The 16,122-nt window shown below is 43.4% G+C and overlaps 1 protein-coding gene across 2 annotated transcripts in view; it reads right to left on the bottom strand.

The window, feature by feature from the left end:
• The window catches only part of SYPL2 (synaptophysin like 2), a 29,999-nt gene extending 18,554 nt beyond the window's left edge, over positions 1 to 11,445 (bottom strand). Inside the window, exons 1-3 of one of the 2 annotated variants that reach the window (XM_066600272.1) lie at positions 10,857 to 11,445; positions 10,708 to 10,776; positions 1,696 to 1,826 (exon numbers count right to left, since the gene is read on the bottom strand). In XM_066600272.1, coding sequence (XP_066456369.1) covers positions 1,696 to 1,826; positions 10,708 to 10,776; positions 10,857 to 10,931 — 275 coding nt within the window. In that variant the 5' untranslated portion in view covers positions 10,932 to 11,445. The remainder of the gene's footprint in view (positions 1 to 1,695; positions 1,827 to 10,707; positions 10,777 to 10,856) is intronic. The other variant, XM_066600273.1, reaches the window with a different exon arrangement.
• Between the last annotated feature and the right edge of the window lie 4,677 nt (positions 11,446 to 16,122).

The following is a 16,122-nucleotide window of genomic DNA, read 5'->3' on the forward strand; positions in this document are numbered from 1 at the left end:
CTTGATCTTTCAATTCAAGCCAACCTAAAAGTCATCATGTGGTCTTATCAGGACCACACGCTGAGTTCTCCATGGGTAGTGCTGATAGCATTGTTTCAGCTACTTAACCTGTAGGAGAACAATGGAGCTAAATGCAGATAAGAGCCCTCCAGCTATAAACTGCATTCAGATAAAGGCTTCATTTGCATGCTAATAAGCTACTAAGTAGCTGAGCAGCTACTTAATAGATTATGCAAAATGATCGCTCAAACCTGTCACTCGAACTGTCGTTTGAGCGATCAACGCTCCATGTAAATGGGCCTTTAGCCTTGTGTCTGCGTCATTGAGATGAATGCAGCCAATGCGCATGTACGACCAGCGGGGCCATTCCACACTACACTACAGAAATAGGATCCTGCATCTTCAACTGTGAAATTGGAAGGGAGGGGGGGCACAGGTCCTGCATTCTCGGGATTAGTCTGCTCCCAGTGGTTGAACACCCACAGCCTATTAGTTTTCACCTATCAAGTGGATGGTTGAAAACGTGAAAAACATCCTTTAACCGGAATACCCCTTTAAATGACACACACGCATCCAGCCATTTACATGATGTAAAAGACAATGTGATTTATTAGACTAGACCACCTTCTTACATTGCTTCATGGTACAGTTTTCATGCTCACATGAGCTTCTGGCGGTACACAGGGGTAAGCATGGGGATTCTGACCTTTCAGAGGCTATGCAGCCACATACACAACAAAGGGAGGTGCTGTGTGTTCTGACACCTTTCTATCATAGCCAGCATTAACTTTGTCAGTAATTTGTGCTGTAGTAGCACTGCTATGGGTCTAGACCAAAAGGACTAGCCTTTGCTTGCTACAAACATCAATGAACCTTGGACACCCATTAACTAGTTGCTGGTTCACCAGTTGTCTCCGTTTCTCTTCTTTAGGTAGATAACCACTGCATACCAGAAATGCCCCACAAGACCCGTCGTGTTGGAGATGCTCTCAGCCAATCGTTTAGCCATCGCATTTTGGCCCTCATCAATGCTGCTCAGATTCTGCCACTTGACCAATTTTCCAGCTTCCAACACATCTACTTCAAAAACTAACTGCTCAGCTGATCCATAATGTGCCCGTCCCATGATAAGTGCCCATGTCAGGAGGAAATCAATTTCAAGAATAGTATGTTCACATTTAAGAGAAATTCTGCAGCATTGGTGTGGATTTAGACCAGGAATCAGCTGTGTATTTTAGCTGATATTAGCAGCTACAGCGCTTTCCTTAACTCACAATACATTGAACCCCGTCACACCTCACCCGGCAGCCTCCAATAAGCTCCAGACCACTGGTCCAGTGATGCCACTTCCAAATCACCTGACCAGAGGCTCAGCGCTCACTACAGGCTGCTGGGTGACGGGGTGCGATCTGCTGCGAGGTGAGGGGAGCGCTGAAGCTGCTAAAATGAGCTGCGGACATGCAGCTGACTCCTGGTCAAAATCCACACATATGGTGTGGATTTTGACATATTTTTATGCACGGAGAACCTCTTTAACTTCACCTATTAGTGCCTTTATATGGCTGATAAGTGTGTAGCGTATATACATGAAAACAGTGAAGTGGACATACCCTTTAATGATGGGACAAATTAGGCAGAAAAAACTTTAGGTATTCTATTATGGCTCAGAGCCAAGTGAAGATTGCAAGGCCTTACCTGAAAGGGTAGGAAAATGGCACAGAAATGAGATCTGTATCTGTTTGTGTCTCCGAAACCTTACACATCACAACCGCTGCTGTCTCTCCAGTGAAAGAACCACAAGTTCCAAAAGCAAAGATAGCAAACAGCTGGCAGACAGAAGAAAGAAGGTGGACAAGAGGTTTAATAACCAGTAGCTTAAGAATGAAGCACTTAATAAAGCATGCATGCACTTCCAGATGACTTTCCAGAATAAGCTGCCATGTGTACAGAAAGAATATTACTACTTCCGGCCATTAACAGGGTTAAAATAAATAAAAATTGAATACTTACCTATCCCAGCCAGCTGCTCTCCCGCTATAGCCCTGGTGCCCGCCGAGCGGAACCCACAAGTGGCGGGTGGTCATGTGCTATTCATAGTAGATTCATTGTTGATGTCTGTGAGTGGCTGAGCAGTCACATTCTCAATGAACAGCCACTGCTTCTTCCAGGTTCCATGCGGCAGGCACCGGGCAGATACAGAGCGGCCGGGATAGACGAGTATTCAATTTTTATTGATTTTAAGCTCTTTTAACTTTTTTTTTAAAGGGATCGACCTGTTACTGCACAACCCCTTTAATAGGATCTCCTGTGTGAAAATAATAAACACAGGTATACTTACCCCTCCGTGGTCGGCTGGATTCAGCGCCACAGCTCATTGCAGTTCCAGGGGTTTGTGGTTTGTGGTGACAGATGGTGTCACAGTAAATCACGTGACCGCTGCAGCGAATGAGAGGCTGCAGCATTACATTCTTGGGCTCCTGGCATCATTGGTGCTCAGCATGTGAGAGCCAGTGCCAGGAGAATCGGCGGTGACATAATCATAGGAACCACCAGGACTGCAGAAAGCTGCAGCGCTGGATCCCTGCGGCTGCAAAAGAGTAAGTATATCTCTGTTTATTATTTCCACACAGGGGGTCTTATTGAAAAGGGGTTTCCAGTAATCGGAGAATCACTTTAAGTCCCCAAAACCCTTTTAAATGGCTTGTACCCTGCATCTTTCACCAGATACCTCCTTGCATACTATATTACTAATTCTCAATTGTCTCTGAACTGATTGAAGGAGACTAGCTGTTATGCTGCCTTCTATACACTGCACATGGAAAAAGCAGCCAATTCTGTTCCTTAACTCTCTGCATCACACACAAAGAAATAACATCAACATGAAGAACACAGTAGCAGAAATTCACTAGCCAGTTAGCTATTGCAGTGTCTGTGAGTCTTTGCTTCTATCTCCTTTATCACCCCCTCTCCTCATGGTACTTTTACACGGGCGGAGCAGTCGGACAAACGATACCCAGCAGCTCGTCCCAGTGATGCTCGCTCTGTACTGTTACACATGAGCGAGAATCATTGGCGTCGCTCACAGTGCTGCAGCCATTGAGGTGGGGCATCCCAGAGAGCGCTCTCCCCCTGCCTGCCTCCATTCACAGTAAGCAGACAGTCGTTCAGAAGTGACCAACTGCTGTTTACAGTGAATGACAGGTTGTTCCATTTTCTGCATACAGAAACTGAACAATTCTAGTTTAGTCGTTCAGTCGCTGCATGTGTTTACACGGGATGGTTATTGTTCAGATTCCCATGGGAGTATATGACTCTAAACGATAATTGTACTGTGTAAAAAGGCCATTAGACTATAGGCAGTATGAGTCATCACCACTCCTCCATTGGGCTGATTCCATGAGCATAATTTCACTATTAAAATGGCCTGACAAAGTGAGGGAGGTCCCTCTGTCATCAGAATGGCTCACCTGTGATGATCACAGGCAGCCAGTCATTCGTTATGGAAGTCAGGGTCTATGTGAAGACTCCCAGGGCTGCTATGGCTGTTTAACCATTAAGCCCTGCCTGTGGCAAGGTTTAATAGAGAATTCCTGCTCAAATACAATATACTGCAATCCTGATGTATTGTAGTACATTGTATAAGTGATCAAACAATTGAAAGTTCAAGTCCCCTTAGAGGACTAAAAGTAAAAATAAGTAAAATAATGATTTTTTTAAATTATCTCCTAAAATAAAAAATATTAAACACTTTAAGGGCTCATGTCCACGGGCAAAATATGATTTAAGATAGGGATGCATTGACCACCCGCGGGTAGATAAATACCCGCGGATCGTCAATAAAAGGGATTTTAAAAAAAATGGAGCATGGAAAAATCCGGACCATGCTCCATTTTCGTGCGGGTCTCCCGCGGGGACGGCTCCCGCGGGCTTCTATTGAAGCCTATGGAAGCCGTCCGGATCCGCGGGAGACCTAAAATAGGAATTTAAAGTATTTACCATCCGGCGCGGGCGGGGAAGGTCAGCTGTTCCTCACGGCCGCATCTTCCTTGCTTCGGCTCGGCGGATGTGCCCGGCGCATGCGCGCGGCACGTCGGCGACGTGCCGGCGACGTGCCGCCGGCGTCAGGAATTCATCCGCCGGCCGAAAATGAAGATCCGGCCGTGAGGAACAGCTGATCTTCTCCGCCCGCGCCGGATGGTAAATACTTTTAAATTCTTATTTTCGGCGCTCATGTCCGCGGGGCAGGAGGGACCCGCTGCAGATTCTACATGTAGAATCTGCAGCGGATCTGATTTTCCCCGTGGACATGAGGCCTAAAGAAAACACATTTTGTCATCTTTAGCATAAAAAAACAAAACAAAAAATTAAACACACAGTGCTGCGCAAAAGTTTTAGGCAGGTATGGAAAAAATGAGGCAAAATAAGAATGCTTTCAATAATAGAAGTGTTACAGGGCCACTGTGCACAAATACGCTCATGTGAATCCGTTCTCAATGCTTCTATATTTGAAAGCATTCTTACTTTGCAGAATTTTTTCCAGACTTCCCTAAAACGTTTGCACAGTACTGTATTGGTATCAATGGGTCCATAAAAGTCCAAGGTCAAAACCGTAATTAAAAAATATACAACGCCAGAATTGCTCTTTTTTGGTCACTCTGTCTCTAGGAAAAAATGTTATAATAAGCCATCAAAGAGTTGTATGTACCCCAAAATGGTGCCACCCGATACTACAGGTCATTCTGCAAAAAATAAGCCTTCACACAACCCCATCAACTGAAAAATAAAAAACGTTGTGGTGGTCATAAGATAGCAGCAGAAAGTCATTAAAATAAAAGATATATTTTTGAAAGTAGTACAACTAAAAAAACCTACATAAATTTGGTGCTTCTATAGTCGTCTTGACCCACAGAAGAAAATTAACATGTCATTTTTTTCCACATCATGCCCCAAAAAGGGGCAAAATTGCAGATTTTTTCCATTTCCTCCCTTACCTTGAAATCTTTAAAAGTTTTTCAGTTCATTATATGGGACAATAAGTGGTACCATTAAAAAATACAACACAAAAACAAGCCCTCACACAGCTATATCGATGGGAAAACAAAAAAGTTATAATTTTTTAAAGGCAAGGAGGAGAAAAGAAAATGGCCGTGCCCTCAAGAGGTTTAAGGGATTGTGCCAAAATAGAAAGTTATCCCCTATCCAAAGGTTAGGGGGTTAACTTTCTGTTCAGTGGTAGTTCAAACAGTGGGACCCCCACAGATCATGAGAATGGGAGACCTGTAAGAATGCAGTTATACATGCACGATGCCTTTCCATTCATTTCAATAGGAGAGCTGATAATAGTCAAGTTCAAGTGCTCGGCAGTCTCTTGCATTCCCACTGGAATGAATGGAGCGTCAATGTGATGCATACCACCACTCCATTCTGGGAGGACCTCTCATTGATAAGGAGCTCATTGATTCAATTTCCCTCGATGTAAAAGAAACGTAAATAATATGAGCCACATTATGGGTGCAATTCTACAAATGTATGCCTATCTATCCAAATAGTGATTGTTCTCAGCAAGAGAAACCAAGTACGGTAACGTTGTAGATATGATACCTTTTAATAACTAACAAAAATACATGATGTTATAGCGAGCTTTCAAACCTACTCAGGGTCCTTCTTCAGGCTTACAAGAGATAATAAAAATGTCTTTCTTGTCATGTACAATGATGACTACCATTCATCCACATTTCAACTACCGTCATTAAAAATACCTTTTACTCCAACCAATACGAGTAGATAAATAGAAAAGCCCCACGCTCAATAGGACCGAGGCGTCTGTCACTGGCACCACGTGATGCCCTCTGACGTGATTGAAGAGGAGGGACATTCCCGCTAATCACGTGACCTGGTTTGGAACGCTAATGTGAGCACATTTTAATGTAAAAATATGTATTTGTATCTTTTGTTTTTTATGCTTGAAAAAGGCACGATGTAGTGCCAGAATGTGCGGCAATAAATACTTTATGGAAATAACCCCTGCCGCTTTCCACATGCTGCGGACATTATTACTCCAAGTCCTATTGAGCGCGGGGCTTTTCTATTTCTCTACCCGTATTGATGGTGAGCTTCTGTTTATCCAGCTAGCTTATTTACCCTAGACGTCTCTCCAAACCTTCGTTGGATGGTGGACAAAGTGATTTCTATACGCAAACTTGGATGCAGAGTGCCAATGGGATTCCCCTTGCCAGGGTTAACCCATTGTGCACCAGGTGAGTAAACCTTCACCCATTTGTGTTCCTGATTGAACATAGCTCTTATTCACAAGGCGCATTCTTACATTTATTTTTCTGCCTTTTACTCTAACCAACAACATACAACTACATTGTGGACAATCACTCCAATCAGGCGGATCACAGAACCGTTACTATAAGGCCGCCTGCAGACGGGCGGGTCGGATCCGGCGGCGAGGATTCTCGCCGTGGGACCCGACCCGAGCGGCTGCAGGGACCAGCGCGTACTCACCCGTGCCTGCCGGCTCCGGCTGTTTGATGTGCCGCGCAGCCGGCGGCGGGTGAGTGACATTTCTGTGCGAGCCCCGCACAGAAATAGAGCATGCAGCGATTTGTTTGCCGCGCGATATTTCGCGCCGCCAAATCGCGGCCGTCTGCATAGGATTGCGTTTGTTAACGCAATCCTATGCAGGCTTCCAGCGGCGGAAATTCCGCAGGAAATCCCACCGTGGAATTTCCGCTCGTGTGCAGGCGGCCTAAAACTCACAAGACTTGGATGATTATATCAGAACGCAGTTATTTCCTAAGCCGGTAACATGTGAAATCCCTAGTTTCTACTCTCGGAGACCCCTACTTCCACTCCTACATAAAGGAGCTTGGTTCGAGGAATGCACTTTATTGCAGCACACTATATTTTGGCCTACATTTCTTACTTCTTTGTCCCCCTTTGAGTATCTTTGTGCAGGTTGAAATTAGTTTACTGTCCCATCAGTGCTGCCGTCTCCTGGACTATCCCAGGCAGCTTTCATGGAACACTGCCATAGTGTAGGAATAGATCTTCTCTAGCCTATTTATACATCAGATAAAGCCCCCTCAGTAGATGACCCCGAGCAATTAGAATTGCCTAGTACTTGCCATTGTCATTTCTGTCAACTAGAGATACTTAAGTACTAAGAACTGAAAGTATAATGCAGACATATGACAAATTATTTTCACATACATTGCAAAGCAGAAAAAAATGAGGAATAAGTTTTCCACACATATATTTAGGATATGCAAAGAAGTGATGGAATAGTCCTCCGCAGCGCCACCTATTGAAATGGTAGCTATGCTGTAAGTCGATTTCCAACTTTTTAATAGGGCTTGCAATGTGATTAGGGATGTGTGGGCAACACAATAATATCCATCAGAACATGAGTTAGGGTAGAAGAGCAGCATTGATGCAGCCGCACCTGGATGGGCATGTGGCCCCTGTGGTTTTACGGTGATAAGTTCCTGCATGAGTTTGCTAGAAAGCATCTGTTTCACTTGCAAATAACTATTCTCCAGTGAGATCACTTGGGCATGTAACAATCAGATTTTTTTACAATAAAATTTTTAGTAATTTTCAAACATTTAAGAAAGAGAATGAACAGAAAGTGAAAAATAATAAGATGACAGCGAAGGTCCGCAAAACCCGTTCAACTCCACAAACATTTCTCTGAAGCCCTTACATAAAGGAAACGGTTTGAGCGGGCTTGTAGAGAAAATCAGCAGTCTAATCGAACCAGCACATAGCATGTAGCGCAACATAACCAGTAATTACAGGTGAGAAGTGTGAAGAAGCAGGGTGAAAAAAATGAAAGAAAAAAGATGGCTTGGAAAGAGGGAAAAAAGGTGTTGGGGGAGCCGAGCACTTTGTTGGAGAGGATGAGCAGTAATGGATCAGACCTGGGCAGCAGCTGGATGGACATGTTCGGTTGAGTGTGTGAAATTATACAAGTGGCGCCAGGTCTTTTCCAATATACCCGTTTTCTCCTTCCAAAGGTGGTCAGCTGATCCATTATCATAATTTTGTTGAGCCTGGCAAACCACCAGGAAATAGTAGGCAGGGAGGAAGTCTTCTACAGGGGAAAATGCAGGCTTGGTTGCATTGAGAAGATGTCAGTAGTGCGTGCTTATATATTCACAGAGGAATCCTGCTGTGATGAAGAAGTTAGAGCACCGCCTCATGTAACAAGGACCAGTCGGTGAGCTTTGATATAATCAGATGCATCTCTTCCCAGAAGGGAGACAGGAGGCGGAAGGCCAGAACATGTGTAGATGTGTGCCATGCTCTTCCACGCAGTCAGAGAGGGGAGACTGTTGGGAACATTTTGTTTAGGACTATGGGGACCGTGTACCAATTGGGGAGCAGTTTATAGTTAGTGTTCCGGTATCTGGAGAATACAGAGGCCTTGTGGGTCAGCGTAAGGAGTAGAATGATGAGACCTTCTTACTGGGTCCTGAGCAGACATGAAAAATTCAAAAACAGTAAGGAGCAACTGGTACCAGTGTAGGGCGGAAGGGAGGCTAAAAAGTGGGTTAGCTGAATCTGTTATCAGGTGTCCAAGGGGGAAGGTATGGCAGATTTGTAAGTTTACTTCCAGAAACCCAGAGTGCGATCCAAAAAGTGTTGTACCTGGAATCCGTCTCCTCGGATCCATTTTCCAAAACATCCATCAGAAAACCCCGGGGGAAAAACAGCATCCCCAGGATATAAAACAAGGGGGATGGCATTGAAGAAAACCATAGCAATCAATTTAAAAACCACACTGGCTGACTGTCGATGAGATTTTCGGTTTCATCACAGCCACATCAGAGTTGTTCCATGTGTCTCTAGTCTTACCGCAGTTTATAATGACGCCTTCATTATCACCGGAGGGTGCTGCTACATATGCAGGTTTTGTTTAGGTTTCCTGGATATCAGGTGTGGATAAAATAGGATGAAAGAGACGGATACCATGTTTCCTTATTTTTGAATGATTATCGTCTAGTGTGAATGCTGCCACTGACGGAACGACGAAGGAAAAGTTGTTCATTTCTCGTTCGTCATTCAGTTTCTGCATGTAGAAAACTGAACGACGGATCAGCTGTATAAACAGGCAGCATCACTTATGAACAACTGCCTGTTTACTGTGGAAGGATCCCCAGCCGCTCTACCTCTATTCATTAGCGATGCTCGCTGCTGTGTAAAAGCCCAGGAACAATCATCGCTGCGATGATCAATCGGCATCTAACGCCCAACAGATTGTCCCGTGTTAAAGTTATGTTATGACCCCGATTCCTATGGATCAGCTATGAACACGTGTGGTATGCTGACATACAAAACACAGCATCAATTAATTAGCATTGGATTTTTTTAATTATCACACGATTGTAACCTCATCACCGATAGTCCAGCTTTGTGAGTTTTTTCTACCAGTTCAAGTCCAATTGGCAAGTTTTCTGCATGGATCGAAATTTTCACATGGGATATGTTTAAGAGAAGGATGAGATATGGGGTTTTATATTAAAATGAGTTAGAGAAATATGTTAAAGAAAATGGGCGCAGATATCCATGAGAACACCTTAAAAATATGTAACTCTATGTGATGCAGAACTTGTTATAGCTTCTGAGATCATTATCTACTAAATAACATGATTTTCATATCACAGGGGAAACATATGTGTACAACCTAGAATATAGGGTTGAAATCTGACCGCTCTCTGGCACAAGTTGAGGGCTGAGTGATGCCAAGCATGTGGGGTATGGAGATGGTGGAAAGGTTACTGACTGGGAGAGATTCCTGAACTGCAGTGAAATGTGAGAGCAGCTATTTATGATTGGCATACAGAGCCGTCCAAGCGGGGGGCTGGGAGCCGAAATTTACAATACTGGGTGAAAGAAATGCTAATGCAGGTATAGTAGAAAAACTGTAATAGCGAGTGATTGGTATCAGACCATGCCCTTCATAAAGGGTCCGGATTCAGTCCTGAAGCAACCCCCCTTATCATGGCAGAAATATCTGTGCACTTTGTAGAGTAGTTGACACCATTGGAGTGCAGAAACAGCTGAGACTGTCACAGGTTGCCAAAGTAAAGAATCGTTTTGTGCAGACATTAAAGCCTATGATTCAGCTGTACAAATTGTGCAAATGTAATCTAACTAGCATTAACGGAGGCGGGAAAAATGAAATTTCGATTGAAGATATCTCATGGTATACCCCAGGGTTGCCAACCGTCCTTAAATTTCTGGAAAGTCCGTGAAAATAGGTCACTTTATTCCAATGTCCAAAGAAATTGACTTTTTATGAAGCCGGAGATGCTTGTGCAGCTTAGAGTAAATGGTACTAATGTCTCCATCAGTATCCTGGGCTGTACACATTCATTAATGTTATCCAATGTCTCCAGAAAAATGTTGGCTGTCCGTGAGTTTTGGATGAATTGTCCAGAAAAACTCAGGCTAGCACACTGGTACAACCCCAAGAATGGGAAATACAGGCATACAGTGTAGCAGGAGCTGTACTAAGAACATTCTGCGGCCAACCATACAAGTAGAGGCTGTCAATTGTGTCTTTACTTGAATGGTTTTTATTTCAATATATGTGAACTCATTGCTAGATATTACATAACCACAAAGCTAAACTTTAATGCATCATTCCCCTGTACTGTATGAATGAGAACAGGATAGGAAACAAGCTTTTCTTACCCATTCCAGTAATTTAATGAATCCAAGCGGTTCTTCCAGTCGCTTCCAGTGCAGACCTGTTAGCGGATTCTAGTGAATTAGGGATGAGATGTCATTATCTACATCATTCACATTAACTTAAGACTATATCATTCATACTGTCCACCCACTTGTGCTACCTTGAAGGGGAAGACCGCGTGGCCCCCTTCTCTGTCCATCGTTGAGGATGACACTCCTGTAGACATGTTCCCGATTCACTGTTTTGCAAGGCAGATGAATGGAATCCAAATAAAAGTGTTTCCGGGTCCCAGATGAGGGTTGTGTGGCTGATCCTCAGACTCTTTACAGCTGGGTGCTTTCCTACAGTACGAGTTTACTTTTAGCCCTCTCTAAATTTGTAACCTTGTCTAAGCTTGTCTTTTGGATTCAGATGTGCTTTGGCTTTTGTAGTTCTATAAATCCCTTTTTTGCATTTCCACTTTGGTATTCTTCTTCCACTTTTGTGTTCTGTAATTTAACGGTAACACTTGTTGCATTCAGAGATCTAATATTTCCGCTAATACATATTTTTACATCTAATATCTGATTGAGTGTGCACCCTTTATATGTTTGACTAGATGTGGACTTTCCACAGAAGGTTGTATACAACTATAGGTAAAGTATTCCTTTGTCCCTGTACTTCTGTTCCTTGTCTATCCTTCTGCCCCCTCCCTACCCGCTCTCCAACACTCACCTACTTGCTCCCTCTTTCTGTGCACTGACAAAAAAAATCCTAGTTTAGAGTGGAGCAGTGTGAATGCAAAGGACACTTGATCCCCCATGCACACCCCATCCCAAAAGAGGACATGAGTAGTCATCAGTCCAGCTGGTGGGAGGTGACACTGAGGGCTACTTTACTTGGAACAGCGGGCACTGGCATGCTGCATGATCTTAAGGTTTAGGAAGCAATGACATTACTGTAAGCTAACTTTACGATGGAAAACTTGAAGATCTCTCACACGAGTTGATATAATGTACAACGTGATCCCGAACCAAGTGTGCTGGGGTGAAAAGACAACATTTAATTAGTTTAAAAAATACTCTAAAGCTGATGTTTCCCATTGTAATTGCAATTAGCAAATCTTTCAGACGCCTCAAGAAATAATTTATACAAGTGCTGAATTTGTTGCCTAGTAACAGACCACAAAGCAAAAAGTTACCACAGTGCAATTCGTGTAGTATGTTGTGGATTGTGTTGCTCTAACCAAAGCGCCAGGGACTTCTAATTCCCACTACTAGCACTTATTCTATTAAGCGCTAGACAACAACGCAGAGCATAGGACTACTAACCTATTACCTTGAGCAATCCCAAAACAATGACCATTGAGCCTAAATGCATTATAGTAGTAAGTAGATGTAGGTAAGTATTCCTGTACCTGCAGGTTAGGTGTGCAAAAGTGGAATTACTGAAGGTCCTCTGGCGGCTACCTAGTGCAGGCACTCTGCAGGTAACAAGTATTTTACTCATGTTTTACAGCAGTCAAGAGAAACTTTTGTACGCTTAAGCATTTCTATAAAAAAAACAACTATCTAATGATGTAACAAAGTATCAGTAATTGTTTAAAAAAGTTGTTAAAATGAGCGAAAGTGAATAATAATCTTTCAGTTTAAATGTGAGTTTAAACGACCCAAACGACAAAAAAGAATCGTTCAATTCATTGTTTTCGTTCTTCGTTCACTTTCAGCAGGACTAAAAATCATCGGCGTCTTGTTTAAACACTCCCCTCTCAGTGTATACATAGGAATGTGAAACACTGGACAAGAAGTGAACAAGAATTACACGATTCTTAAAGATGATCTGCCTGTCTAAACAGGCTACAGAAGTGTGAACGAGTTAGCGGTGACGTCACTCACTTGTTCTAGCGAGAATTGGCTCATCTAGAAGGGGTATAACACTATCCTGTTGTCACAGCGTAATTGGTGGCTGAGCTTTTAAGAGGGTTTTCCAGCTCTGAACTATTGAACCATCCTCAGGACCCCCGCCAATCAACTAATGATGACCTCAAGGCCATACAGGGTCAGAGTCGGAGTCCTATTTTGGAATAAGAGTCAGTAGAAACATACTGACTCAAACTTATGAAAAAAAAAAGAGTATATTTATATATATATATATATATATATATATATATATATATATATATATATTTAAATAAATGCAGAATTTGTTGCATATTTCCTTTTACACGAAGTTAGGAAAGTTTTGGAATGTCCTATAAATATGTTCTATTCATCTAAGCCCCTATTTATCAGTAACATTGATAACTAGAATGTGGGATGTAGAATGGAGCTCGATTATTGTATCATTATGGTGATAAATAGCCAGATGTTACCATTATAACACAATAAATTTATATCTCTTAAAAAACATGAGTCATGTATAAAAGAGTTGGGAGTCGGAGTTTCGGAAAATTGAAGAGTCGGAGGTTTGCCTAATGATTAGAGATGAGCGGGCGTACTTGCTAAGGCAAATTATTTGAGCGAGTATTGCTTTTTGCGAGTACCTGCCTGCTCGTTTCACAAGATTCGGGTGTCGGCGGGGGAGAGCGTGGAGGAACGGGGGGAGGGGGGGAGATCTCTCCCCTCCGCTCCCTCCCGCAACTCACCGCTCACCCCCGTCGGCACCCGAATCTTTTGAGACGAGCGGGCAGGTACTCGCCTTAGCGAGTATGCTCGCTCATCTCTACTTATGACTCCTTAGCCCTAGATGACTTATCCTGATATCATCAATAGTTTAGAGCTGTAAAAACCTTCAATGGACCCCAGAATCTGCTGATCTATACTTGGAATGGCTCTACAGGTTAGCTAAAGATAATATCAGGTGAGGTATAGAGAGAGGGAGAAGTAGGAGAACATTGCTAAAGAAAAGGTTTCCCTAACTACAATTTATCTCCTGAAAATGTTCGTTTTTGGCACAAAATATACAAGTCATTATTGGTGATATTTACAGTCAGGATCTACATCGATATCCAGAATGAAGAAGGATCCTGCTTTAAAGGGAGCCTGTCAGCAGGTTAGACCATGCTAAACTGCTAACAGCACTAGGTGGGAGCCATGCATAGGTGGTTATACATACATGTATGCAGGCATGACAACTAACGCGCAGACTGCAAGTGCTTTTACTCCAATTTCCTCTGTTGTAACGACGCACATATGTGCGTCGTCTGATCCAATCATGTTCAACCCCTTTAAACCCCTTATATGCTGCATTCAATACTGACCACAGCATCTAATTGGCTTTACAGAGAGAGGGAACTTCTTCTGTAAGCCCACGAGTTGCCATGGCAGTCAGGGGCCTAATAATGGCCTCCAGGTCTGCCATGCATGAGAGCTTATTAGTCTACAGCCTAACAATGGTTTCCAAACTTGCCATGTACCAAAGCCTATTAGCGTTTTGCCTGTCAGCGTAAAAGAAGCATTGCAGTATATTATAGAAACGATTAGTATATTATATCGAACAATCTCATGTTCAGGTTTTAGGAAAATAAAATTAAATCCAAAGTGAAAAAGTGACAAAAAAAGTTACCCTTAGACAATGTTCCGTTACTAAAGATTTAAAAGAACAGAAAACATACATAACTGGTCCTGCCACATCCTTAAAGGGAACCTGTCACTGGATTCTTGCTGCCTGAACCCGGTACAGATTTGCACAGTTTCCCCATGTACGTGTTATTCTGAAGCTCTCTCCTGACTTGTTCATAGGGAGAAATCTGTCAGTCAGCATGCTATGGGTGGAGAGAGGCTGGCGTGACACACCTCTTTGACTCAAGGGCTCTCAAAATAAACAGACAAACTTCAAAGTGTGTTTATTCTGAGACACCGGAGAGTTTCGGAATAATACGTACATAGAGGAACTGTGCAAATCCATCCTGGGTTCACGCTGCCTGTGGTTCGGTCAGCATGAGCCCAGTGACAGGTTCCCTTTAATGATCTTGCTGACAATATCGACAATATCACACGGTTATTGGCTGCAATTTAGCTGTAAGAGGTTTTTGCTGTGTGATGATGCAGCTTAAGGCCTTATTCACACCACTGTATATATGTGACTATTTAGCTGCGTCCAAAAATTTTCTTGGCCGAGATATACTGGAAGCTCCCATAGGAGTGAAAAAGAAGGGAGTTGGAGGTGTAAGTTTGTGTAGCTGGGATCTGTGGTTTTATGAGGTTCCAGCAGCACAGTGCCACAGGTGAGGGATAATTGAGCTAGCTGGGTGTGAAGTTTTTCCAGCCAGCCAATCCCCACCGATCTGCTGCACATATATACCAGCTCCTCTACTAGAGGTTTCTTATCAGTTACTCATTCTGTCCTATTCCCACTCAGAGCTTGGTGTAATGCATTCAAGTCTGTAGTGTTTCTCTCACCTTCCCTGAGGAAGACAGCATAGACACCTGTATTTTTGTCTGCATCTTATGCGGACCCCTTCTCCCTTTCCCTTTGACAGGTACGGCCTCCAGACGTGTGATGTCTTGTCAGGTGGGTGATGCCTGACACTGTTCCCTGTATGTCAGTTTGATGTCTGACTCTTTTCCCTTGGTGCGAGGGACACTTGCGCTAACTATTGTTTAACATCTGTATGCATGAGAGTTCTGAGTGGGATTTCTGTTCTGCGTTATGGGTGTGAACAGTGACATGTTCTGTGTGTCTGTGCAGGTGTCCGGAAATGAGGTGAACAGGCATGTTTCTGTGTGATATGCATTCCCTTTGTGCTGGTGTAAACTGTGTCTTGTTCTGTGTGTCTGTGCAAGTGGCCAGACATGTGGTGTATGAACAGTCCTGTTCCATGTGGTATGCATTACCTGCTGTGCTGCTGTGAATTGTGTTCTGTCTGTTTGGATCATTTACCATCAAGGACACACCAAGATTTTTAGATTCCAGCGTGGAGCCGTCCCTATTGGGACGATTGCCCTGCATGCAGGCAGGTTTCATGTGGAAGTTGTCTTGTGAGAATAGGGACCCACAACGAGGACCCTTGTTGGTGGGCTCATGGGCTTAAGTATCTTGGCCAAAATATGAACCAATATCTTGTACCATATCTATTCCATCAGTTTATGAGTGCAGGTATGTTAGGTGAGTGTTTTGGGTGTTTGTCAGTCGTTGTGTAAGTCTGCCCCTGAGTCCCATTTGTAGCTCACTAGTTCACCTAATAGCTAGACCTAACAAAACGCATGCGCCTGTATAGGCAGTCTATGTATGAAGAGAGATCACGCAGTGATCTCTCTACATAAACCGTGAGCGCCATCTGTTTCTTACAGCCGAAACCCAGCGGCAACAGCTCCGATCAGATGTGCGGCTGATCAGAGCCATTACTCTTTAAATGCCGCTGTCAAATCTGACAGCATTTAAATCCACCGAATGATGTTTGTGGTTACCTTGCGTCCCCCCACGATGAAATGGCAGCT

Source organism: Eleutherodactylus coqui, chromosome 4 (genome assembly GCF_035609145.1).
Source record: "Eleutherodactylus coqui strain aEleCoq1 chromosome 4, aEleCoq1.hap1, whole genome shotgun sequence".
Taxonomy (NCBI): Eukaryota; Metazoa; Chordata; class Amphibia; order Anura; family Eleutherodactylidae; genus Eleutherodactylus; species Eleutherodactylus coqui.